Source organism: Phyllostomus discolor, chromosome 1 (genome assembly GCF_004126475.2).
Source record: "Phyllostomus discolor isolate MPI-MPIP mPhyDis1 chromosome 1, mPhyDis1.pri.v3, whole genome shotgun sequence".
NCBI lineage: Eukaryota > Metazoa > Chordata > Mammalia > Chiroptera > Phyllostomidae > Phyllostomus > Phyllostomus discolor.
This window is the reverse complement of record NC_040903.2, coordinates 167,473,864-167,500,475: the sequence shown is the minus strand read 5'-3', so window position 1 is coordinate 167,500,475 and position 26,612 is coordinate 167,473,864. Positions and strand designations below refer to the sequence as shown.

The 26,612-nt window shown below is 38.0% G+C and overlaps 1 protein-coding gene across 1 annotated transcript in view; it reads right to left on the bottom strand.

The window, feature by feature from the left end:
* Positions 1 to 18,662, bottom strand: part of TCF12 (transcription factor 12) — a 377,803-nt gene extending 359,141 nt beyond the window's left edge. Inside the window, 3 exon segments of the mRNA XM_028505802.2 lie at positions 16,330 to 16,402; positions 17,449 to 17,545; positions 18,526 to 18,662. Of these exon segments, the coding sequence (XP_028361603.1) occupies positions 16,330 to 16,402; positions 17,449 to 17,523 (148 nt within the window). The 5' untranslated portion in view covers positions 17,524 to 17,545; positions 18,526 to 18,662.
* Positions 18,663 to 26,612: the final 7,950 nt, after the last annotated feature.

Below are 26,612 nucleotides of genomic sequence, written 5' to 3'. Positions count from 1 at the left end.
GGCATCTCAGAAATCTGCAGGTTTTACAAGCAATTAATGTTACTATTTGAAAAAAAATCCACTCTATAGACTACACCAAGAAAATGTATTCTATACATTTCATAGGTAAGCTATATGAGAACTGATACATATAAAAGAGTAGTCTAGTAGCTAATGCCTCAAATAAGTTGCCCTAAGTCAGTGGAGAATTACAATGAAGAATTTTTGTTGAAGTAGATTATTGAGATGAGAATTTTTACCATCTTTATCATCCAGATCATATCTCTAGCTTGATACAGTCCTAGATCAATCCTGACAAAATTCCTTAACCTTCTATTTTTTCCTTAAAACAAGATTTTTCCAAATTTCATATACTAGGGTATTATATTTAGCTCCAAATTACATCATAGTGGTAAACTCAATTCCTACTTAAATGAGCGAATAAATAAATAATACAGCTGAGTGAATAAACGATAGACAAAAATACCATTTCTAGATCTGCATCCTAACTTCGAAATAAAAAGCCAACATATTTTCTGAAGTCAACAAAAGCAGTTTTGGCCCCCAAACTGAAGATAATTTACAACCATTAAGTGAAAGGTGGTAGTCCATCTTTCTATCACAAATTGAGCAGGTGAATAGACTCAGTTCCATTTAAGTAGCATCATCTTCTTCTGCTTTTAATGGCTGTTTCCCCACATATACCGTAATGCTAGATCATACAACCTCTCTTCCATGGCTCAATCCAGCTGGCAAAAATCAAGGTTGTTTTAGAGAAAGTAACACTTGCAGGGTTTTAGCCATCTACCAATTTCCAGACTGTGGTAAAATGGTTCCTATAGCCCTTATACAAGACAGCTCCTCTACCCAATCAATCCCAGAATCAGACAAGCCATTTTCCCCACAATCTAACATTATAAAAAACAAAAGTAACACACACCCTGTGAAAAGAAAACTATGAAAGTATCACTTCTCTTTGCTTTTCAGAGCCAGGGCTTGCTGTGGTTCGGTAGAAGCAGCTGTATTCACATACAACTTCAATGGCTTTAACCACTTGGCCACTTCTTACTCATTTTGATGTTTAAATGTGGGGCCCTGAATCAGCTAAGATCTTTTCAGAAGAAATAGGAAAACAGTTAGAATGTATTTATTCTAATAAATGAACACTTCAGGTCTCCAGTCAATCAATCCACACAAGTTCAGTGCTTCCTGAAAGCCTCACCATGCAGCTGATGCTAGAAAAGACAAATGCCATTTAGGAAATTTAATCTAGACAATTTTATTTAAGGAATTTAATGTTTCTTTCCACCAACCCTATCACACCTCCCCACACCTAAAAATAGTCAAACATAAGATGTTTGTTCACCTGAAAGTACTTTGCAAAAAACAAGTGTAAAACACTATCTTTGCTTTTAGGGAGCTATAGCCTGGCTTATATACATATAATTTTTTAAAAGATGAAAGTATTCTAGAGAATTTTAGGACTAAAAAGAACTCAGAGGTCACAGAGTAGAACTCCTACAAACAGAAATCTTTTGTTCAATATTCATCACAAGTAGGCTTCATTCTTCTCTTAAACTTGAGGCTGTCCAGCTACAATAACTGGTTGTACTCAAAATCTAATGGCCGTAACTACCATATTGACCTTACCCTTTGCCTTCAGGAGCAAAAAAGAACTCATACTTTCCTTCACTCAAGACTCCTTAAAATATCTGGAAGCCACATTTTTGCAAAATTATGAAATGGCTAGAAAAGATTTCATAAATGACGGGGATTCAAATGGCAGAAGAATGACAAGAAGGTATTCCAGTTTGGGAGAAAAAAATAACTAGAGGTAGAAGGTCAAGTAAACCCACCGGTGTGACTGAATCATAAAATTCACACTGTGAATTAGTGAGTGTAAAATAGGATAACCTAAATTCCTACCAGATTATTTAAGAATTTAAATACCAAGGTGAGACTTTTGATTGCTTTGACAGCCAACAGAGAACAAATGTAGACTCTAAACAAATCACGGGAGGATGTTTTAAAATATGAGGATTGTGTTATAAGCTAAATGTCTGTGTTCCCTCAAAATTTATCTATTGAAGCTAGTATTTGAAGGTGAGGCCTTTGGGAAGAAATTAGGGTTAGAGGAGGTCATCAGAATGGGACCCCCTGTGAAGGGATTAGTACCCTTAAAGAAGAGATACCACTGAGTTCTCTCTTCCCTCACCTGCTCTAGCTCACACACTGAGAAAGACTATGTGAGAACACAGCAAGAAAGCAGCTGCCATATGCAGGCCAGGAAGAGTCAGCACCATGACCCAGAACTATTAGAAAACAAACTTCTCTTGTTTAAGCCACCAAGTCTGCAGTATTTTCTAGTAACAGCCTCAGCAGACTAAGACAGATTGGGAAAGAAAGCAACTGGCGGCAAGGAGTCCAAGTAAGGAGACTATTGTGATGTTTAGTAGTGAAATAACAGATTATAGAGATGGCAGCAGGAATGCAGAAGTCATCATTTACCTATCTACTTCACCTGGCCCCAAGATTCTTAGAAGTTATATTCATAAACACTTGCTATTCATCCCCAAGATGCTTGGTTTTGCTGTCTCACCTACCATCTATTCTCACATCATTGCAATTTAATACAGATCTTTTAAGAAAGCATTAGGAATTATTAAAATGGGAATCCCAGAAACAGAAGGCCCCAGAGTGACTGTCAAATCATGCTATAACCCTTTCCCCCCAAACCCAATCATTGTGTTATCCTGAAAAACAGTCAGCAAATAGCTCGTATGGAGCCCACAAGTCCATAGGCCATGATCAAAGCCACACCAGTAGCCCTTCTGACTCCAGGTTTCATGAAATTTGGATTTGCTGATTCCCTTCTTTAAAATAAAGGGAAAACTTCTTAACAATACAATCCCATAAACACACAAAGCCTGAGAGAAAAACCCAGTATTTTCTAATAAAATGTGAGCCAGGTGTTCGATATACCCAAGTAAGGACACTATATGTAAAGGGGATATGGGGAAGTCCTCAACTTCTCCAATCACAAAGAATCCAAAACCCACTGTTTTTGCATGAAAACAAGTGGCACCAGCAGGCAGTCCTAAGCCCTGGTACCTTGTCATGTATGTATGAGACTAAATCAGCCTTCCCTGCCTGTACAGCAGATGTGAGTTCCGCCTGCATTTCCCAACCTCATCCTTTTACCTTCTCATCCTCACTCAGGAGTAAGGATGGCTCTTATTAATGCTCAAATTTTGTTCAGATTACTGCTCATCGAACAAAGCAAAAGCAAACTATTCTGAAGAACTACTCAGCTGTCGCACCTACTTAACCATGAGGTTAACCTTGTCACTACAACAGACCCTCGACAAGCATGTAAAACAACTACACAAAGAAAGAATAAAGGACTCAAGGGTACTAATTGGGGGGCTCTATGGTTTGGCATATAATTAAGAGAGTTCTAACAAAGAATATGTGTGAGAATTTCTTTTACTTTATGGCTTTAACTTTCCCCATCCAAACCAAAAAGAGATAAAACTCACCTGAAGAATTCTAAGATTTCAAGGATTACCTACAATAAAGGAGTCCCTTAGGTTGTCATCCCTCTCAATTACCTGACTTGATCTTCAATAGCTATATGTAACTGAACTGTGTGAGTTTTGCATGAAGAGTCACTTTCTCCATATATATTTGTAAGCTTAGAATCCCTTCAAAAGTTTCTATGCAACCTAACATAATAAAGACAACTAACTACTTGAGCAGAACCACAAATGTCCACATTTTTTTAAAGAATTTCCTTAAAAATTACTTACCTTGATCACTATCACAACCCTTCATGGCAGTTTTTTATTCTCTTCACTTTAGACGTAAGATAAACAAGACTCAGATAAGTTAACATACTGCCCTACAATCATAAATCTAGTCAATGATAAAGCCAACACTGAACCAAACTTTGTGACTCCAAACTCCTCTTTCCACTACACTAGAATGTGTCATTATCTATTCTCTACCACCTTAAACAAACCATTCTACATAGACCAATAAAATAAAACAATGTGTTAGTAAGAGCTCTAATACCTATAGATGCTCTTCAACATAATGAAATTAAATGTACTTAAATAAATGAAAATACAAAATGGACTAATCGGCATCCTCTCAATACTATAAAAGCTAGCATAAATCTTTTCCTTTTAATATATTGAAAGTTCTGTAGCCAAATTATATTTTAACAACTTCCATTAAATCTCTAATGTACATTTAATAACATTTTTAAACTTCCTTTGGAATAATTATTTTCCATCTGCTTTTACTTGCCTTTGTATCTAGATAAACAGTAAATCTTTGAAAAGTAGAAGTGAAAATAAATAATTTTCCACACTATGAAGCAACCATTGTTTTCTATGGCCTCAACTAAATAACAAATCTGAATATTCCAGTATCTTACACATCTATTAAATTTCATCTTCTTCCTAAGGCACAAAGTCTGATGACAGCTGAAAAGTAAGAGAAGACCACACATAAAAAGAACTACACTCTCCTAAAGACATTTCAGGCTGTAGTTGTTTACTTTTAATATCTTACAATACTAATGTTTTATTTTATGGAAGCTTTTAATAATTGTGTTTTCTTTTTAATAAAAATAAATCTTGATGCTCTTTCTTTTGAAGAATGTCAGCACTATACCATTTAAGCGTCCTGTTACAACAAATTTTGAAGATTTGTAGAGATATTCAATTCCTCCTCAAGACAAACCATGCCTTGGTGTAGATTGGTATCAGTGCAGGTGCAACTACAACTGATCAGTTTGCTGCTTCTGAGGGGCAATAAAAAACCACAGGGAAATGTATATCACTGTTGATTTTTCTATTTCCTCTGTAAAATGAACAGTTACAACTTCCTACAAGAACTATGAAGTAAATGTATAAGTAAATATTTACTAATAACTTTTATTATTATTTGTTTTTTTTAAACAGTAAAACTCCTCCTCTTCCCCCAATCATTCACTGGGCAAAGTCCTACTGCTACACAGTTAGTTTAGCAAGCCTTCAGAATCAAACTCAGAGTCTGCTCATTGTAGCACTACTCTTTAAATTTGACAAGAGGTTATATGAGGGTAACTATGAAAGAGAGACCCTGGCTGAATGGTCTATTTTGTGCTCCTACAGCAGGGCACCTTAAATTCCTACGAACTTTAAGTGAATTTAACTATTCAACAGTATATCACAGTTCTTAAGACAGTAACACTGGGAAAACAATACAGAGAACAGGTTTGCAAAGCAACCAGAAAAGTCAGAATGGCCAATTGGCCTGCCTCTCAAAACAGATACACAAGTCAATTTATTTCACCTCACTTCATTGCTACTTTCATAGTTTATGTTAAGCAGCAGTGGAAATAAGAAGCCAATGACAGACTCCTGAGGGAATTTCCATACACTCATTAAAATCACAATTTGTTTTTAATGAAGATCCCTTTACTGAGTATATTGCAGGAATAAACATTATGCTACTGATCTATGAAAATTTTTAACCAATATAAAGGGAGAGAATAAAATTACCAAAGACTGGTTTTGTGGTCTGTCCCCATGGACTTACTTAGCCCCTCCTTTTCTTCATGAAGATGGCTTGGTAGGATTCTCTTTTCTGTTTGCTCTCAGGCAGCAGTTAAAACTGGGTATGATCAAGGTTGAGGCTTCCTTTTAGAGATAATCATAATGCTAGGGGTGTGTGTGTGTATAAACAGTTTTCATTTGGTTTTACACACATATGTAAATATATCTCCTTTTACCATCCTGAAAATGTCTATGCAAACTTACCAGGAAAGTATCAGTACACTCCTTAGCCCAAAAGATGAAAAAGCATGCCCCTCCTCAAAATAGAAATTGATTCCCTAAATCAATGTACTAGACAAACTATTCAAGGCACAAACCTCAGCCTAAAAAAACTAACATTCCAAAAAGAACTTCCTTTATATTAGCAAGCCCACCAAAATTTTATTCTGTATTGAAAGTACTAAAATCTAATACAGATTTTTAGTCCAAAAAAAGAACTACTGATTTTGAGTTGAGGAGGCACAAACAAAAAGGAGAGTCTATAATACCTTTTCAGAAATCAGTGGGGCCAGGTGGCTTTTAGAATCCAGTTTTTCAGATTTTAGGGAAGAAATACAGAATATTATATATACCCTATGTTACAAATCACCCCCCAGCACCTGGTAACCATACAGTAAGCAGGGAAATAGAGAATGTCAGTGGCCTCCCTTCAGATAAGATCAGATTTTGCCATGAAAATAGTTTATCCTGAATTAAAAAGAAAAATTTTGTTTCTGACCTTTCTGGATTTCAAAATTGCATATCAGTAATTGTGGTCCTTCAACAGATGAAAAGTGATCTTGACATATAATAAATAAACTCCTAGAACAAAAGAACTAGCTGATGCTTAGATAAGAGGTAGAATATTTAATATAATCTTGAAATGGGTCTGATTACAATAGTTGCCTAGTTGGAGATGCATAATCAATTCAGGCCAGCTGTAAGTTTCCACCAAGAGATTAAATATCTAAAAACTTTCCCCTTTAACTTTATTCCAATTAGGACAATCAATGTAAAACATTTTCTAAAACCTTAACATGTCAATGCCAAGCAGATAGGCAATGGGCCTCTGACAGATAACAAAGTCACAGCTGGATATAGTAGGACTTCCAAATAGCAAAAAACTAACAGGACCAGCTAACTCAGGAGAATTCAAAAGATTTTCACCCAGGGTCTATGAATACCCATAAAAACTCAAATTCTCTAACTTATGGACAAATCATGTTTCTGCCATAAGCTCAAAGTGAGCCTAGCATTTTTTCCTCTCTAGTGGCATAGCAAACCTTTCATTTATCCCCAACAATCTCAGAACAACAACAAGTGCCTCAAAGACTAAGAAGCTTGATGACTGTAATTCTCCCCTAGGAGGGGATCCCTGTGGTGCCCCACCACTAAGTGTCTACCCATAGCAGCACATTTGCTCATTGACTGGAGTTGCATGATCATAGTAAGTTTGACCTGTGTTCTCTATATTAACCACTAATGAAGTTGTGGTATAGTAATCATGAGTTGATCCTGCTCATTTTAAAGCTTCACAATAGCTCAATGGCAAAACATCAGAAAAAAATAAACCAACAACTGCTGAGAAAGGTTGCCTCTAGTTCCTTTAGGTACTTGGAACAATCTTTCAAATTCAAAGGCCCCTCAGTTCAAATTCAGGCACCTTCCTAACACCTAAAACAGATGTGACAAAATGACATCTTAGGCAAACTTTTTCCATTTCTAATAACCAAAATATGTTAAGATATGGCAGTGTGGCTGTTAAAAAAGTGGTATTTTTCTGTCTCGCAACTTAAATTGTTTTTTTATTTTATTTGAAGGTTTCATCCTTTAGTCATACCCAACACAATTAAAATTAGTAACTAATCCCTAATCTGTTTTAATTTCTGTATGATTTTTAAGTCCCCAATCAGCTTATAGTAGTAGCTCAGATGACTCGCCATGGTCTTTATAAAAACATATTTTAACCATGGACCAAAAAAAATTTAAAACATCAAAGCTCTATAAAAAAAATATATATTGTCTTCTCAAGTCCTAAGTATGTTAAGAAATTACAGGATGGTCTACCTGTAAATAGAAAACAGAAGTTCAATTGACCTCTGTACTCCAGTTTATAAAGTAGTAATTTCCTCCCAACCAAAACCATTTCCCCCACTAAGGTAATGATCCCATTCCATAGGCTTCTGTGGGAAGAAAAGATCCAAGAGTAAAGACACCTAAAAAATATGCTGCCCCAACCAGTGTGACTCAGTGGTTGGGCATGATCCTGCAAACTGAAAGGTCACCAGTTCAATTACCAGTCAGGACACATGCCTGGGTTAGGAGCCAGCTCCCTGGTTGGGGGAATGTGAGAGGTAACCACACATTGATGTTTCTCTTCCTCTCTTTCTCCCTCTTCCCCTCTCTCTAAAAATAAATAAATAAAATCTTTTTAAAAATATATGCTTCAGAGCTGGGCTTCTCACTAAGGAAAAGATAGTATAGGCCTGCATCCCACTCCATTCTGGCCCTTAACACCAAAAATACAAAGCAAAGCAGGAGGAAGGCAATAAACATAATGCATCTCACTAGAACTTCAGTGTTACTCAGTGATTAATAAAATATATTTATATAACAACAAATATGTTTGTGTTAGGGAGTAGAAAGTAAAATGATGAATTTTTAAGATTTCTTTTGCTCACCTGCAATGTGCTGCTTCAGGCTACCAGGGGAGTTTATGTACCTCCTCCTTTACCATTAAGAAAAAAGTGGAGAAGCTCTACCCTAAAGACCCTGAACATTCTTTCCTATCTGTCATCCAACTATTCTGTCCTCTCAGGTCACATAATTTTTATTTATTTACTGAGACTACACCTCATTCCAGAAAGAATTTCAAGTAGCTGAAGAGAGAATATGGAGAAAACACTACATCCAAGTGGCGATGCCTAAGCATGGAAGAGGCTTTTCAAAAGGTGTCCACACTTCTGCTCATTATTCTGCACTATACAATATCTAGCCTATAAAGTAACAATATTAAGAAGAAATGAACTGCAAAAACAAAAAGTAAGGTTCTAAGATACCTGACGACCTTCCAAAAGTACTCTTCTGCCTGACTTCTTTTTAGACTTTTTACAATATATACAATTTTATGGCACTAAAAAGCAACTTTGATATGTTGCCCCAATGGCAGCATTTCCATACTCCCCTCAACAAGGAAACATTCGGTAAAATGAGATAAGGCCTGTAAATTGCTTAGCGTAGTGCCTAGCATATAACAACAGTTCAATAAACACTGACTACAATATTGGTTATAATTATTATTATTATTAATATCATCGTTAGTGTTACTTAAGAGGGTGTCACCCAGCTAGCAAGTTACAAAGCAATGATTCCAATCCCAATCCAGTTATCTGGCTCCTAAACCCAATTCTTCCCACTGTATTACACTGTCTCTCACAAAAAGTCAAGAATTGAAGTACTCTTTCATTGACAGACTCTAATTAGATTCCACTCCATTTCAATAAACACAGGTCAAAGAATGACAGGAATTCCCTCCAGTCACACACAACCCATTTATATACAAATCTATACCAATGCCACCTTATACTCCATTCATACACTAATAAAAAATTGTACTTTTACATTAATCAACCAAAGTTACTAATTTTACATATCTAACTCCACCATTAACATCAATCCTTAGCCTAATAATTTATCTCCCTGAGTTCATTTCCCTCAGAGTACTCATTCACTCACTTAGCTTTAATTATAACTTGGTACATAAAACATTTGTATATTTCCTATCCAAAGAAAATCAAAGTATGGATAAAAGTATGTGTATGTCCAAAAACATGTTCATTATCATATTTTTTATACCAAAAGGCAAATTAATAAACTCCCTACATGTCATCACACAGTAACAGAACTGATTTGATAAATTATGCTATATCCACTCCACAAACATCATATAACAATTTTTTTAAATCCTCACTTGAAATGCTTATTGACTTTAGAGAAAGGGGAAGGGAAGCAGAGAAAAGGAGAGAAACATCAATGTGGGTGAAAAACATCAGTAAGTACCCACCCCTGTGCGTACCTCAACCAGGTCTAAACCCCACAACCCAGGTGTGCCCTGACTGGGAATCAGACCCCGTGACCGTTCCGTTTATGGGAAGATGCCCCAACCAACTGAGCCACAACTGGCCAGGCTATCATCCAACAATTTTAAACCAAGTCTATAAAGAATCTTTAAGAACATAAGAAAATAATCATAATATTAAGTGAAACTTAAAAAGCAGAATATAAAATGAAACATCACTAAGCTCTCAACTTTGTAAACACAGGGCTAACAGGAAAAAAAAGGCTAAAAGGAAACAAGATCATTTTCTCTGGATAATAAAATAATGGGTGTTTTTTTCTCTCCTGTTGCTTTTTCTGTTCTCCAATTTTCTTTGCAATGATAACTATGTATTAATCTTATAAGCAGAAAAGAGCTGTTTTTGTTTTTTTTTTTAAACCAACATCCTTATTTAATTCATCTCTCTGCACTCTTCCGTCATAAATCCCCAAATTAGCCAGGAAAGTCCCAGGTCATGTAAATTTTAAAATGCTCAAAACAATTCAGCATCTTTGCTTCCTAGAGTACTACCATCCTCCAATTATGTCAGAACTGCAACCTTGGGTCATTGCTGTTACCTACATAAATCCAATCTTTCAAATCTGTCAATTCCTTTCTTGTGGTATTTTTTTCCTTCCTACCTCCTATACTAATAGGAACTCCAAACCTTCACCAACTTGCACCTAGATTAGCACAACAGCTTCCTGAAAAATAAATGCTTTCCTTATTCCATTGTCTTGACAGTAACAATCCACTCCATCACAGCCTCACTATGTGCCAGGCACTGTTCTTGGAGCTTTACCTGTATTTGTCATTCAACATTCAGAACAACTCTATCAGGATAGCAATTATTATTCATTTAATTTTACAGATTAAGAAACAGAAGCACAGAAAGGTTAAGTAATTTACCCAAGATCGCCCAACTATTAGGGGGCAATTATTGGATTAGAACCCATGTAGTCAGGCTCCAGATAATAGTATATAACTATGAACTCCTCTAGGAATACAGCAAGGTGATCAATAAATACCAGCTCCTCTTTCTCTGAAAGTTATAGGTCCTTGGAGCAAGCCAAATTACTATTTTGGGGTCTCTTTACATACTATTCATCATCTAGGAAGCCAGTTCTTCTCTTCCCTTATTCATTTTCCGTATCTTCAAAAGTGAACTCTAAATTCAACATCTGTGAGTTTTCCTTGGGCCAGTTCCTTGACTCCTCAGCACATCCATATTCCTATGGACTCAATTTAAACTACATTAATGCACAGATGTTGACATTTTTATGTTACAAAAGTTTATCTACCTCACAATTTACATTTTTTCTTTCTAGCTAGATAATGAAATGCCTCCACTTTTTTTTATCTCTATGTCCTTCTCCATTTCCCACCTTCCCAAAAGCTGCTAGAATAAGAGGCTACACAAAGTAGATACTAAATAAATGTGCAGTTAACTGATAAATCTGAGATTAATAAGACTCAACTGTTCTAAAAAGCAGAAAGTCATTTGTTGGTCATTTGAAGTGACATATTTAAATAAATATCCTCTCATTTTATTCCCTAAATGCAAAAGCATGAGATTTGTATTTTCAACATTCCCATCCAAAAAATATATTCAAGTGATGTCCAAAAGCAGTCCTATCCATTTTTTTAAAATGTATGCCATACTGTCCAGAAACAGGTTTTTTGGTTTGTTTGTTTGTTTTCAGAAGATCCTTTCTAATAGTGTTACTTTACTCTTGTATGGCTACAGTCATCCAAGTCTGACAACACAAAGTGGGCAGTGACATTCCAGGCATGATTACCAATTGTCCAAGAACAGAGAGACTAGCTGGCTTTCATAAAAGATTATTCTAACTGGCCCCATTAAATCTAAAGTATGAAAACAACTATGTTTATATTTAAGGTTCAGGATCTACATCTTTATCTTCCTATTGCAAGATAATTATTTAAAAACTCAAAAAATATATACCAAAGAATAGTAGCCTAAAAGAAAGTTGAACTTGTGTTTAAACTGTTAATGAAAATAGAAAAAAATAATACTATAGGTATGCCACACTGTATATAATAAACTCTAAAATACTATGATCCAATCAAATTGTTTTTCAAATCTCTTAAAGCCAATGCCTACTTAGAGGAACACTATAAAACTGTTCTGAAAAGTACACAGTACTTGTGGTTATAAATCTTGTCTCTAATATTTCTGTTTTCCAAGTTTTTATTTTCATATACAGATTTTCTCTAAAGATTTTTCTACTATTTAACAGCAAACAAATATTTATCTTAAGATACTATATTATCTCTCACATACCTGCTGACTGTGCAGTTACTCCACTCACCATTACACCTTGCTGGAAGCAAATGTCTAACATGGTCTGGTTACCCAATAACAGCACTAAATTTGAACAAGTGTATATTACTATACATTATAGTTATTATCAATTTCAACACTGTTAGATACACAATATGAACCACATCCTACTCATAACCTTAAAATACCTGACATATAAAGACCAAACCTAGTTTTCACCCTATTTTAAATTATCATTTCTACTTATATTACAGTTGAAGTACATTGGTAAATTTTGAGTTTCTTTCTTGATTTTCTTTAAATTTTCAAATTAATGGTACAGGAGATTTGTAAAGCTTATTCCATGTTTAACATGGTAAGTAAGTATTTAATAATCTAGCCCTGGCTGGTGTAGCTCAGTGGATTGAGCGCGGGCTGCAAACCGAAGTATTGCAGGTTCAATTCCCAGTCAGGGCACATGCCTGGGTTGCAGGTCACGGCCCCCAGCAACCCCACATTGATGTTTCTCTCTCTCTCTCTCTTTCTTCCTCCCTTCCATCTCTAAAAATAAATAAATAACAATTAAATAATAATCATCATCATCATCATCATCTTCCCACAGACTTTAGAAACAGATGCAGTTATAAATGGGAAACACCAGAAGTCCTTGTGGTAATGAACTGTTTTTGTATCTTGACTATCACTATTAATAACCTAGCTGTAATATTGCACTACAGTGTTGAAAGTTGTCACTATTGTGAGAAACTTGGTAAGTGTACACAGGATCTGTATTGTTTCTTACAACTGAATATGAATCTACAAGAAACTTAATTCAATTTTAAAAATTACTCAAGAACAATTTGATGAGAATTTATTTTTCTGGCCCTATAACGTATATGTTCACATGAAAAATTTCTCCCTCCAAAAATTGATTAGTATCTGAAAAATGAAAAACTATACACCTTTTAAAATCTAAGAGCTAGCCCCAACCAGTGTGGCTCAACTGGCTGGGTGTTGTTCTGCGAAGAGAAAGGTGGCTAGTTCGATTCCTGGTCATGGCACATGCCTAGGTTGCTGGATGAATACCCAGTCAGAACGCATACAAGAGGCAGCCAATCAATATTTCTCTCTCACACCAATGTTTCTCTCCCTGTCTTTCTCCCTCCTTTCCCCCTCTCTAAAAATAAATAAAATCTTTTTAACATTTGTAAGAGCTAGAAAGTAATTCTTACAGTTATTTTCAAAAATCTTGAGCAAAAACTTATAAAAGTCTGATTTGAATAAGGAAAAGTAAAGCTGTACTTGCTAGTTAAAATAACTTCCTAGGTAGAAATATCAGAGACAGAGACTCAGTATGGCTCACATAACAAATATATCCCACTCCCTCCCAACATCTCTTATTACTTGTATTAAAAAACTAACAAAGGGAATTTTTCAGATAGCACATGAACATTAAACTACTATAAATTAAATCCAGTATCGCAATTTAGTTCTACATACTCAAACCCAAGGGGACAGTGGATTTAAACACCTGAACTATGTCCACTTTGTCAATCCTTTCAACAAGCTTTCCTCTTATGCAGTACCCTAACACAGTGCCTCGCCTTTAACTCCTACAGAAATACCTCTCTCAAAGTCACTGTTAAAAGAACATCTCATAGACTCTATCATACCATGCAGACAAATTCAGGCTTATTAGGCATAAATAAATAAGTAAATAAATAAACACCGTGATTAAAAAAAGAAAGCATTTCAATAATGTACATTCATCTTTTCCATAGTGACTTTTGATGAACTGTCAGCTATCATATGAGTTACTTGTTTTGCTTTAGGAATAAGATTTTTAAAATAACATCATACACTCTAGCATATATCTTATGTCTTCAGCTTTAAAAAAATTCCAAAAGTGTTATATATTATTTCTCAAAAAAATCCTACTGTGAAATTAAATCATCCTGAAAAGGACAAATAATCAAGAAAGGAAATTATACTGTACAATTATAGCTTCCATGTGGCAAAGACTTAGGGTTTTACAAATGACACTCTAAAGGCAAGAAAACGCTAATCTTTAAGTCAGCTCTTCAGAAGGAAAGTCAGATCTTTAGATCCTTGTAAGCTGCAAACAAACAAGCTTTAGGATGTATTATATATCCTTTGATATTGAGACAGATGATTATTCAAATTCAGTAAAATACAGAAGTAAAACAATGTAGCTATACCAATTTCTTTTAGATATTTCCTTTAAGATAAGAAATGCCTACAGGAAAACCATATTTATTAGTACACGTATTTTGATATAAAATAATCACATGCCATTTTCCCTTCCCCGAAACTAATTATTAAAGGTTACACCTTTTAAATTTTTTTCTAGATTTAAAGCAAACCACAGAGATAAAAATTACTATGTCCACTAAATATAGGTGTTTAAATTCAAACTTTCAATGGGTAAATGACAAGTCTAACAGTTTTAAAACTAAAAATGTCCTACTCCGAAGAATCAAATACTATTTGACCACTTCTACAATGTAGAAAAACATCCTTTTCTTCATATAATGTAAGCTACAGAAAGAAGGGCCTACTTCTGAAATGCCATGTTTGTCATACAAACCAAGTTCACATACTTGTTAATTTCACAGACTACAAAAACATCACACCTTCTTAATTTTAAAAAGTGAAAAAATTGTCTTTATTCTAAAAACAGAAAGTATTTGTAATATCAAGTTTCTGAAGTTCATGCCCTTGATATCAATGAGTGTCAACTAAATATATTTTCCATAATTCAAGCTGGAACTAACATCCTGAAACAGCAATATATCACTATTCATTAATGAAATATACTAAGCACCTACTAAATATTAAAGTAAGTTTGAAAGTTCTTGAGAATGAATTATTTGTTGCAAAAACTGAGATATACTCAAAACAGCAGTGAAGAAAGGCAATATAGTCTTCTTCTACATTAACTAATAATGTTCTCCCTTCTTCCCAAAAAGTGACAATTTTCAAATGACTGTCAAAAGGAAGGAGGCAGAAGAGCTGGGGTTTGGCTGACATTTTATGATCCTTCTTATTAAAGATAATATTAGCCTTACGATATTTACAATCCAAAGTGCCTTTTTTATTTAAAGTGTTAAACAACATATTATTTTCCCCATAAGCTGCAATTTCATCATTAAAAATAAATTTTAGTAAATTAAGTTATTGTATGATTTTTAAATAGAAGTATCTCTTAAGTGTAAAGCAGTATAAAGTGGTAAAACGATTACTAATTTAACCTTCCTTTGTGATGCTTTGCTTCCACAGTATCTTAACAAATCACTATCACTTTACTAGGGGAAATAAAAGTACCAGTCAAAGAAGAATGACCGAGTTTCAGCCCAGAGATTTGAGAGCTGGTTTTCTTAAAATGATACTAAAGCCATGAGGCTTCAGTTTTTTGTTTTTGTTGTTTTCATGTCTGTGAGTGCTAACAAATAAATTTAAGTTAAACAGAAAATTACAACTTCTGTACACTAGAATGGACCTTGCTTCCAGAATGTTTATTTTTTTTTCAAATCATGAGTTTTAAGTAAATTCGAAAAGCAAAAAATGCAGTTAAGAAATATGGGATAAATGTTAATGAAGCCGAGTAGTTACAACCATACAGAAGGTAAACTGAAAGAGGACAGCACTAGTGTAGGAACAGGAATTGAATTTAACTTACTTTAACCATTATCCTAATGTAATCTGAATATAGCACAGAATTCAGTCATCTAATACGTGTCACTTAAAAATAAATCTAACTCCTATTCATTTATTTGTAACTTTTATTCCATTAGCATTTTAAATAACCATCCACAAAACTGTTAATTTGCTGCAGACTTTAAAGGGAATGGCCATCTTTTAAAATAAAATGTCTTATGGATTATTGCTTAACTCAATTCTATTTTTCATGTGCATATATTAAATAACATTTTACCAATTCTTTACAACCCAGAGTTTAATAATGCTAATGGGCTGAAAAAAATAGCAAAATTTAAAAATACATATTTAAATAAGCATTATAATAAAAGTCCACACAGGAACCATAGGGCATTTTCTTCTGGTACTTTTCTAAATATAAAGGCATGATATAATCCCTTGTACTCAAGACAATTCTCAATTTAAAAATTCATAGGAAAAAAACATTAAATCTATATTGAAATTCTTAGAGAAATGCCAGATCCTTACAGCAACAGCCCACATCTGGGGCGGTTTTGTTTTTACTTTTATTTTTTTGTTTTAATTTATAATTTTAACAGGACACTAAAGAACAGCATGAAGAAAGATATCAAAATATTTTATATTTTTCTACTAAACTACATCATACCACCAAAATATGAGTTTCTGATTTTAGACATGAATCTTACCTGATCCACTGAACTGACTGCTTCCCAGTGTTGTTGGTCTGGTTTTCCCACTATTAACAGGTGGGGAAAACATCTGCAAAATAACCAAAAGTATGTTAGTTTTGAAATTCTCCCAAACCCCTCGCAAACCAAGAAGTCATTAGTTAGTTACTATATTCCAGAAGTAAGCTGAAATAAAATTGGAATGTACATTGAGAACCAGAAATGCAAATACACTAAGTGATACTATTACCTAACATTTCTTGGAAATACTGGTTATATTCCATCCTGCAGAATATACCAGTCACTTACATGAGAGATTCTAAGATTACTACGTTTAAATAGTAAATTTCTGTAATAGTAAATAATAGTAAATTATTTTCATTTTGTAACTAACTTAATCTCATTACATTTACATTACAATTTAATACACAGTCAAAATCATATCCAATGAAACTACTACATACACTAAAGGTCCTTTATAAGTTTAATAAAGTAGATATTGGTCATGACTCCTAACAGCAGTTAATACAGGACTTCGACCCATCAGAAATAAAGGCAGAGGCCCTTTGGTTTCAGCAGATACTTTTAAGTCACTCAATTACTTACCATGTACAAAATTTTAAACACATACATATATACACACAAACATACACATACACATGTACGGTATATGTGTATCATGAAAGTACTCAGCTCAAAAGGCTGGAAATTCTAGCTCTTGACTTGCTTTCTCATAAATGACATCTTTCATATACCACACCTTTGGGAGAGAAATGGTTAGGACTGTTGAAGAAAAAATAATTTTTCACATGAAATTCAAAATCCCTAATAATCTTCAGGGTTAGAAGATGACTCAACCAAAGCTCAAGATTACATTGTTTTCCCTTTAACTGGTTAAAACAAATGACCCCTTCGGCAATAAAGTTTTAAATCTGCAAGTCTAGACATTACATCAAAGTTCAGGTGTCCAACTTGGGGGAGTTGGACTACAGCCTTGAGAACTACTGCTCAAAGCAAAGGGAGTTCACGCTGCCTAGTCTGCACGTCGCTTCCCCCCACCTTCTTTCTTTCTTTTTTCCTTCTTTTTTTTAAATAAACCTCACCAGAACCCCAATATGCCGCGGAAAGCTTTCATACCGCACTGAAGTCCAGCAGGTCGCTCAGCTCCTTGTCGGTCCCTATAGCGGCCATGCGCTGCTGCTGAGGATTCATCTTGGGCCACTTCTAGCAGGTCCTAAGGTAGAGGAAGAACCAGGCTCAGCGAGAGACCACCAAAAGGATGGAGAGCGGCTTAGTGGAAGAGCGAGAGTGCCGGGCTGACTCTCAGTATCCAACTCGTTCCCCTCGCCGCGCGGGTCGCGCGGGCCGCGCGCGGGTCGGGGGCGAAAGAGCCGGGAGCTCGCGCCTGGTAGGTGAATCCACGCGTTCCTCCTCGCGGCCCGGGAGCGACGCGGCGGCTCCCGCAACTCACCGCCGCTCCCCCAAGTTATCAAGCTGGTCCCTTTTCCCCCCTCGGCACCCCCTACTCCACGCCGCGGCCCGGAGCTCCGCGCGCGGGGTCGGCCAGGGCGGGGGTGTCGAGGGGTGGGTGAGGGGCCTTTGGGCGTCCAGCGAGCAGAGCGGCGGCAAGGGGAGATGTGAAGTGACTCACAGGCTCGGCAACAATAGAACTGACAAGTTGCAGGGAACGCGCCGCTCGCAGGCCCGCGTCTGCGGCCGCCGCCTCCCGGACGTCCCCGGCGGGCCTGGGGGGGGGAGGGTCGCAAAGCACCCTCTGCGCGTCCAAGAGGCGTTTTCAAAAAGAAAACAGAAACACCGACAACTAGTCTCGCTTTCGCCCGTAGTCTTCCTCCCCGGCTCGACCTCCTCCCACTTTTGCTGCCCTGCTTGCGGACGGACCGACAGCCCCGGACCTGCGGAACAATGAGCTTGGCTTAGCGGCCGAAGCAGCCCGCTCTCCCGCGCGCCCCGGAGCCCGAGCCGAGAACCGAATGGGGCGTGCAGGCCGAGCGCGCCGCCCGCGGGCCTGGCCGCTCGCGACTCTCGCCTCCGCCCCTACTCCACTCCCCAACTTGGAGGGGACCCCGGGTTCGTTCTGTACAAAGGGGTGCGGAGTTGGGGAGCGGGCTGGGGACGCCTCCGCTACAGCGGGACGCCCTTGCGCCCCGCAGCCCCGCCACGGCGTACCCCTCCCGTTTGCCAGTCCGCAATTACCTGCCGCCCCGTCTCCGCATCCAACCACCCCGATTAAAGTTCACTTTGGCCGGGAGAGCGGGCTCCGGCTTCCCCTTGCACCGCCCGGCGGCTCAGTTCACTTTGCCCCGCGCGAGCTCTCGGATCCGGGCGGGGGAGGCGGCTCTAGGGCCTAGCCGCCCCTTCCTCCCCGGGGCGGGTTGGCGGTCCCCCCGAATAGAACTTGTGGGTCTCCTCAGGCGGACATTTTTTTCGCTGAGGCAGCCTCAGCACCGCGCTCGGCTCGGCTCCGGATCCCTCCGCGCCGGGAAGAGCCCCGGCTTAACCCCTTCATCGCCGGCCCCCTCCCGCCTCCTGCGCCGAGGAAGTGGGGCCGGAGGGTAGGGGGCGGGGAGGAGCCGGCGGGAACAGGGAGTGGCGGCCAAGCAGTCTGCGGACAAAGCCCGCGGTGGGGTGAGGCGGGATAGAGTAAGGCTGGCGGGGAGGAGAGGGAGACGCACACAGGCACCCCGAGAAGCAGGGCCCGGCCGCCCGCTGAGAACGCCTCCTCCGGGCCCCCCTGGAGCGGTGCAGCGGGCACCGTGGCGTCTCCCCCAGCTGGTCCCGCTCCTGCCTTGGGTCCAACGCGGCGCGACGGAGATGCCCCTGCGCGCCCATCTGGTTCTGCTGGCCAGGCCACCCAGCCCGAGGACGCAGAGCCCTGAAGGCTGCTGTTCTGGAGCGAGCCGCGATTGGACGCTGGAACCCGCGCTCAGCGGGGCCGGCCGGGAGGTTCTAGTCCCGGGAGGCTGTGCAGCGCTAGGCAAAGAAGATGAGTGCGTGGGGAAGATGGACACCCGGCCACCTCCGTCCACAGTGGAGTAGGGGTGGTTGGTCAAATTTGTTGGTGAGCTGAAAGCAGAAGGAGCAAAACCTCCCTCAAACCACACAAAGCTGCCCGGAGGTTCAGGTTCCGAAATAACCACTCACTCAAGACCCCATGTCAGCAATCATCTCTCCCCACCCGAATCCCACTCGGGGACAGCAAACTGCATAGCAGAACAAGTTCTTGGAAATGGAACAAGCCGGTCTCTTCGTCCATAGCAGCTACCTTGGGCAAGTTCCGAACTTGGGCTGAAGAATCCCCAAACGGAATAGAAAGAAGACAAAATAACTAAACCTCAATTCATTTCGTTTCAGAGATGGAAGTCATGTTTTATCTAATGGCAGACAGTGTTTTCACTTTTTTGGGTCAGTGAGTGCAATAAACACCAGTAAGAGCCAGGGAGGAGAAACACTGAAGAAAGTAATAAATTGAAGAAGCAGCCAACGCCTTCAGGGTAACAACTATGGCCAGAAGGAGCCACTGGAGCCCAGACTTACATGGAACCAAGGAGGTAGAATGCCTGCAAATATACAGTTACCGTACTTTATTACAACTGGAGCTGTCCAGCGGGAAAAGACTATTGTAGCTTGTGGGTAGGGATTTCCATGACGTCAATGACTACCCTGTAGACCTTGTCCCACATTCTGTGGTAGCCTCCCCTATATTTACTCCTCCTTAGCTAGGTAAACATACCTCCAAACCCCCACCCCTTTCTTAGGGTCACATCCCTGCCCTGGCTGCCTGCTGGAGTATATGGTTCCAATATAAGCAAGTTAACTTAATTCCAATTTAAATAAGTCAACATGGTCCCATTCCCTGCTATAGTTATTGGTTAGCAGTAGGCATGACACAATTTTGGCCAATGAAAAGAGCGACTTGCTGGGGACATTTGGGGAAGTTTTGTTAGTTTGTTTCATATTCCAAGACAGCTTCAGAGGCAACCAGCATGTACACAAAAATCAAGGTGCTTTAAAAAAAACCCAAATCGAAGGCATGTTACCAGCATATTGTATGGGGGAAAATATCCCAGAGCTCCTGGACTGTGGGCAACCATCTTCCATCCACAAGGTCCAGCCAGGTTAAAATAAAGCAGACATGGAGAAAACGTAGGCAGAAAGAAATGTTACCTTTGGTGATGTTTTTGAGCCTGTGACCAAACAGCTTCTGAACCCAGATCTCTCTTCACTGATTAAACCAACAGTATTCAAGTTTTCTGCTGTTTGTAATGTAGCATGTTGTAAGCAATATAGGTCCAATGGCTATATAGCAGATGGAAAGACTGACAAACTTTGAAGGCCCCATTCCAGTGGTAAAATTCGGTGGCTCAGAGAAGTCTTGGGAAATGGGGCGAGCATGTAATACCATCCAAAGGATGTATGCTGTTTTCAAGAGAAAATGAGAGCCACTTTCTTCTCAGCCTTCCCATAAAACTAATTCAGAGAAAGAAATAACTGTCTGCTCAAACCCTCAGTCCTGGGGGCTCCCTCACTCTTTTGAGGGACTGAATAGTGAATTTTTTCAAAGCTATTATGGGCCATACTGTTTTATGCTTTTATTTTCCTCATAAGATTGTACACTCCTTGAGGACTGAGGCTGCATCTGTCTGTACCATGCACTTTGAACCCAATGTATAATAGGCATTTAAAAACATGGAGGGCTGGAATTAAATCTATCAATCACTTGACATTATAACGTGATTTTTTTCATGCTGTAATGTTATTTTTGCATGCATCACTTTTAATAGGAGAATATCATTCCCACCAATGGGTTTCCTATAATGTTCCTGATATATAAGGAAGATAAAAAAAGTATAAAACAGGAGTTCTGTGTCACTTGTAACTTCTTTCTGGGCCTTTGATGACCTTACTAGATAGAACCAGAAGACTTCATTGAAAAGCCTGGAGAGAAACAACCAATAATACAAATTCAATAGTAATAGTACTCTTTCTATAGTATAAGTTAATATCAACAAATCATTATTGAAATACATTTAACTAACATTTCTTACATGCAAAGCATAGTGCTAAATGCTGTGAGGAACACAGTCACAAACCCACGCTGCCCTCAAGAAGGATATAATTTGACAGATTTTAGTCCATTCACCTTAGCCTACCATTGAGCAGACACAGGAATTCCATCAGCATAGTTTCAGTCCTTACTTTCTAAGAGGCCCCCTCACCTCCCACTCCACAATAGAAATACACACACAATTTTATCAGGGAGATCTGAGTTTCCCAGAGAAATGTTTATAGGTAAAAGGAAAAGTATCCAAAGCAATGGGCTTTGCTTCATTTCAAGATTGACTTGAACTTGATCTCTTGTTTAGAAGGCAAGTATTTTAGAAAGCTCAGAGAAAGAGAAGGTGGAAGAGAGGAGAGAATAGAGCTAATCAAATCAACTGGCAAGTTGTTCTCTAGATGGAGTGACTAGCCTCCTAGTATTATCCCCTTAAAACCAAAGTTGATGGCTAATGTACTCCCTGCTAGTTCCCTATTACTCCTTTGGAAAGCAGCTAGGAGTCCATGTTTTGTTTTCCCACAGCTATACCCTTGAAACTAAAGGGAACAATTTGATGTAACAATTAGCTTAATATGAAGTATTACCTTCAGTTTATGGTATTCCCAATACTAATGAACTAAAAGCCAAGATTCTACTAATCTTCAATAGTCCACTCTCCTCATTCTCTTCTAACAACCAACAAGAATTCCTCAATTCCTCACCTTTGTGGGATCTTCTAGTATAGATTTTGCATTTTCTCCATGTTCATAGATAAAAAGTTCTCTACTGCTTGCTAGTGTCCTTTATTATTCAAGCCATTATATAGCTTATATGAATACTATTTTCAGACTTGAGATATTCCTTAATGCTCCATCTTATACCTAATGTCTTTATCCCCTTTAGGGTTCCTTCTTTCATATTTTGTAAAAGCATAAATCTACATGCAAATAAAGATAAATTCAGAGGTCAGAAAAAGAAAAAACTGTCAAACACTCTAAATCATCAAACTTAGGGAGCCACATATTTTAATTTTAAAAACCCAGTTTAGTTGATCAAGTTCAATGCATAATAATCTTTCTTTTCCATTTTCCTTTGTGTATCTTGGCTCGGTGCCTAGTAGGTAGCAGATGATCAATAATATTTTTGAAGAATGAGTGGTTCTGAACTTCTAGGTAGAAATTGCAGTTTAACACATGCTCCAAATTTTGTTCCCTTCTAAAATCACACTGAGACATCAGTAAAGGGATTTTTAAATACTTTTAATTTAATTTAATTTAACTTTAGGGAAGGGGAAGGGAGGGAGAAAGGGAGAGAAACATCAATGTGAGAAAAATATCACTCAGTTGCTTCTCATGTGTGCCCCAACCAGGGACCAAACCTACAAGCTGAACATGCCTTGATGGGAAATCGAACCAGCAACCTTTGTGGGACAGTGCTCAACCAACTGAGCCACAATGGTCAGAGTTAAAAATGTTCTTATTATACAAATTTCAAACCTATGTAAAAGCTGAGTAATATTAAAAATCTCCAGCACTGGCTGGTGTGCCTCAGTGTATTAAGTGTTGACTTGCAAACCGAAGGATCTCTGGTTCAATTCCTAGTCAGGTTACATGCCAGGGTTGTAGGCCATGTCCCCACTTGGAGGCAACTGGTCGATATTTCTCTCCTCTTTCTCCTTCTATTCCCCTCTCTCTAAAAATGAATAAAATATTTTTAGAAAAGAGCCTACATGTATTTAATAAATGTGGACTCTTCTATCTTCCTCTTGATTTTCTACCCACATGTTAAGTTAAATTCAGTATATCATGTCATGTCATATCATAAAATGACTTTTTAAGGGTTAAAAGCATGGGGATGCAAAAAGTAGACTATGGCAACAAAATATGAGAAAACTTTTAGCTGGAAAAGTAGAAAGGTAATTAAAAAATGTGGTAGACCAACAAAACTAAATGTTAATGCAGCAATACAGTAAATCAATCAACAAGCTAGCCAAAGACTATAACTAGCCATAAACTATCACCAAAAGACTCATAACTAGTTGCTCTTGAAGTGAAGTGAGAAAAGTGGGGAGTACTGTAATGAGGATTGTTTGCAAATCTGTTTAAGCAGCAATCAGATATCCAGATTCCCTTCAAAACTCCATGTAGCCAGACAAACAAACACATCCCTCCTACGTAGGTCATATACTGCAAACTATTCTCTGCAGGTAGCAAAACAGGAAGATTCTGAGGAGTAAGGGGATTCAATGATCATTTGCATATTAGATGCTGAGGTCCCCAGGTATCTACCAACTTTGCTCCCAGATTTTGGCAGCGATGTTTTCAACTTCCAAGGAGATTAGAAGATCCTTCCATGTGGAATCTGATCAACCCAAGAGGAAAGACCTAAAGATACAGACGTGAGAAGTTTCCCAATTATGAGCACAACAAATCTCTCTACAGGTAAGTTTATAGCTGACAAAACCTCACCCATTCACTCAGAGTTTCCATCAACATTTTGTTGTCCTATTCTTAAGTATGAAGCAGACAACCAGGATTATCAGACAATTGAGGGAAGCCACTATCATGCAAGACATTTAGAGCATTTAGAATTAAAGACAGAAATGTATGAATGGGGGTGGCAGAGTTGATAAAAAAGATTGATAAAAAAGAAGAAAAAGGTAAGGAAATTTCCCAGAGAGCAGAGCGAAAAGACTGAGAAGACCACTTCAGGAAGTTCAAAATCCAAATAATAAGGGCTCCAAAAAAGAGAGGTGAGGGGAAAAGAGGAACATCATTAATAAAATAATCTAAGAAAAATTCCCCAAACTAAACTTTATGAAAGTTACCAGATGAAATGGGTACACCAAGTGCTCACCACATTGGATAGAAATAGATCTATGCCGAACCATAAGACCAGGAATTTTGAGCAGACAGCAGACAAAGAGAAGACCTTCAAGCTTCCAGAGAGACCACAAAACAGGGTAGATGCAAAGGACTGAAAACAAAATGGCACCCATTGTTCAACAACAACACTGGAAGCTAGAAGGCAATGGAAAAGGCCTTTAAACATTCTGAAGGGGGAAAAAAGTATTTGCTAAATGCATCAATTATTTGGAAGCATTTTTAAAAATAACTCTATATATCATTTTTAAACCAAAAAGTGGTGTTATCTGGTTTGGATCAATGTGAGTTAGGGACACAGAGATACACCCAACCATGTCCCAAATAGAACATACAGTGTCATCACCTGCAAATACACACGCAATTCTTGCTCTCTACTTTCTCAGCATCTCTAAAGCATTTTTAAAATACTAGTGTCCTCTGAACTTTTGATGAACAAAGTATCAATTAATGAATTCCATTTTGAATATAGATAAATAATATACATATTTCTTATAGTCAGTTCTCATTTATTCACTATATTGACAGAAGCATCCCAAACAGCAAATACCTTTTTAGAATATATCTTTGCCTTGTAGTTGAAAAGACAAATGCCTAGAAACTAGAACAACGAATAAAACTGTCTTGGAAAAGCTGACGAACACTAAACTACTTATATTGCTCCACCCACTAAACCAGTCATTTGGAATAAAAGTTTAAAAACTGTTGTGGAATACTAACAGAGACTGAAGACATCCTATTACAATGTAAGCTCCATGGGGGCAATTTTTTTTCCTGTTTTATTTGTGTGTTTTAAGCACCTAGAGGACAGTGACAGGTACATAGTATGTGCTTAATAAATGTTTGTTAGCTTAATGAAAACTAAAAGAATAAATGAATGACAAATGGCATTTTAGTCCTCAAAATTGCAGCTGTATTTCCAAGTATAGACTCTGGCAGCCCGGTGCATGTCCATCTTTATTATCCTGACGCTTTAAGAACCTCGCAGGTCCACCATTCTAAGGCACTTTTTCTCAGACTTTGGTGTGCATCCGAATCACAGGGACTTGTTAAAAATAGATTGCTAGCCCCACCCTCAGAGCTTCTGAGATGAAACTTTACTCACAAGTTTTTGAAAAATCTTAAATTTGCATCTATAATTTCCAATTCACCACCATTATAATAAAACCTGCAAAGAAATGGTAGTGGATATTTGTCATAGTCATGAATGTCCACCATCTCTTAAACAGTCTTTCTGTGTTAAAGGACATCACCACGATATGACTCTTTCCTCCTTAACATGTGTAAGTCAGAGCCAAAAATTCCCAAGACTCTTTGCAGCTTGGACATAGCCTTATAACAGGCATCCGCAGACCTTGGTTCAGAAGTGAGCAACATGTGAAAACAGGCTGTGGTTGGAGCTGCCATTTTGTCATTTGGTGGTTGTCAGTCTTTTCCTTATTGGTTTGTAGAGCTCTTAATGAAATATCAGATATAACCCTCTTTATTTTTTTAATACTCATCCAAGGATACTTTTTATTATTGATTTAGAGAGAGGAACAAAAAGAGAGAGAAAGAAACATGATGTGGAAGAGAAACATTGCTGTGATGACTCCTGTGCGTGGGATCAGACTATAACCTATGTCTGCGCCCTGACTGGGAATCAAACCCTCAGTGTTTTGGTGCAGTTACAACCAACTGAGTCACCTGTTCAGGGCAAACATAATCCTCTTTCTGTGATATTAGTTGCAAGTGTTTATGCTTCCAATTTGTATTTTCTACATGCAAATATTAGAAAATGTTTTATGTAGTCCAATGTGTTCATCATGAATGGGCATCTGAGTTGTATGTCAATTTAGGAAGGTCTAGCTCCCTTTAAGATTAAAAAAATTTCTTTTCTAAACTTTTATAGGTTTTTTTTATGTTTAAATCTTGTCTGGACTTTATTTTGGTGTAAGGTAGGGGTTCAACTTATTTTTTCCAATTGGCTATACAATTGTCCCTAATCATATATTGAATGCAATGATTTCTATAATAAATTAATCCTTTTATTCAATGCACTACATTGAAGAACATGTGCTTGCCCTGGCCAGGTGGCACAGTTGGTTGGAGCATGATCCCATACACCAGAAGGTTTCAGATTCCATTCCCAGTCCAGGTCACGTACCTGGGTTACAGGAGTGATCCCTAGTCAGGATGCTTGCAGGAGGACACCCGTTGATGTTTCTGTCACATTGATGTTTCTTTCTCTAAAAATCAATAAACACACTCTGGGGTGAGGATTAAAAAAAAACATAAAGAACATGTGGTCAATTATCAAAAAATAAAAGTGGAAAATGAAATAAAATGAGGATAACCAGGAGAACACAAAGTTTAGGTGTTAA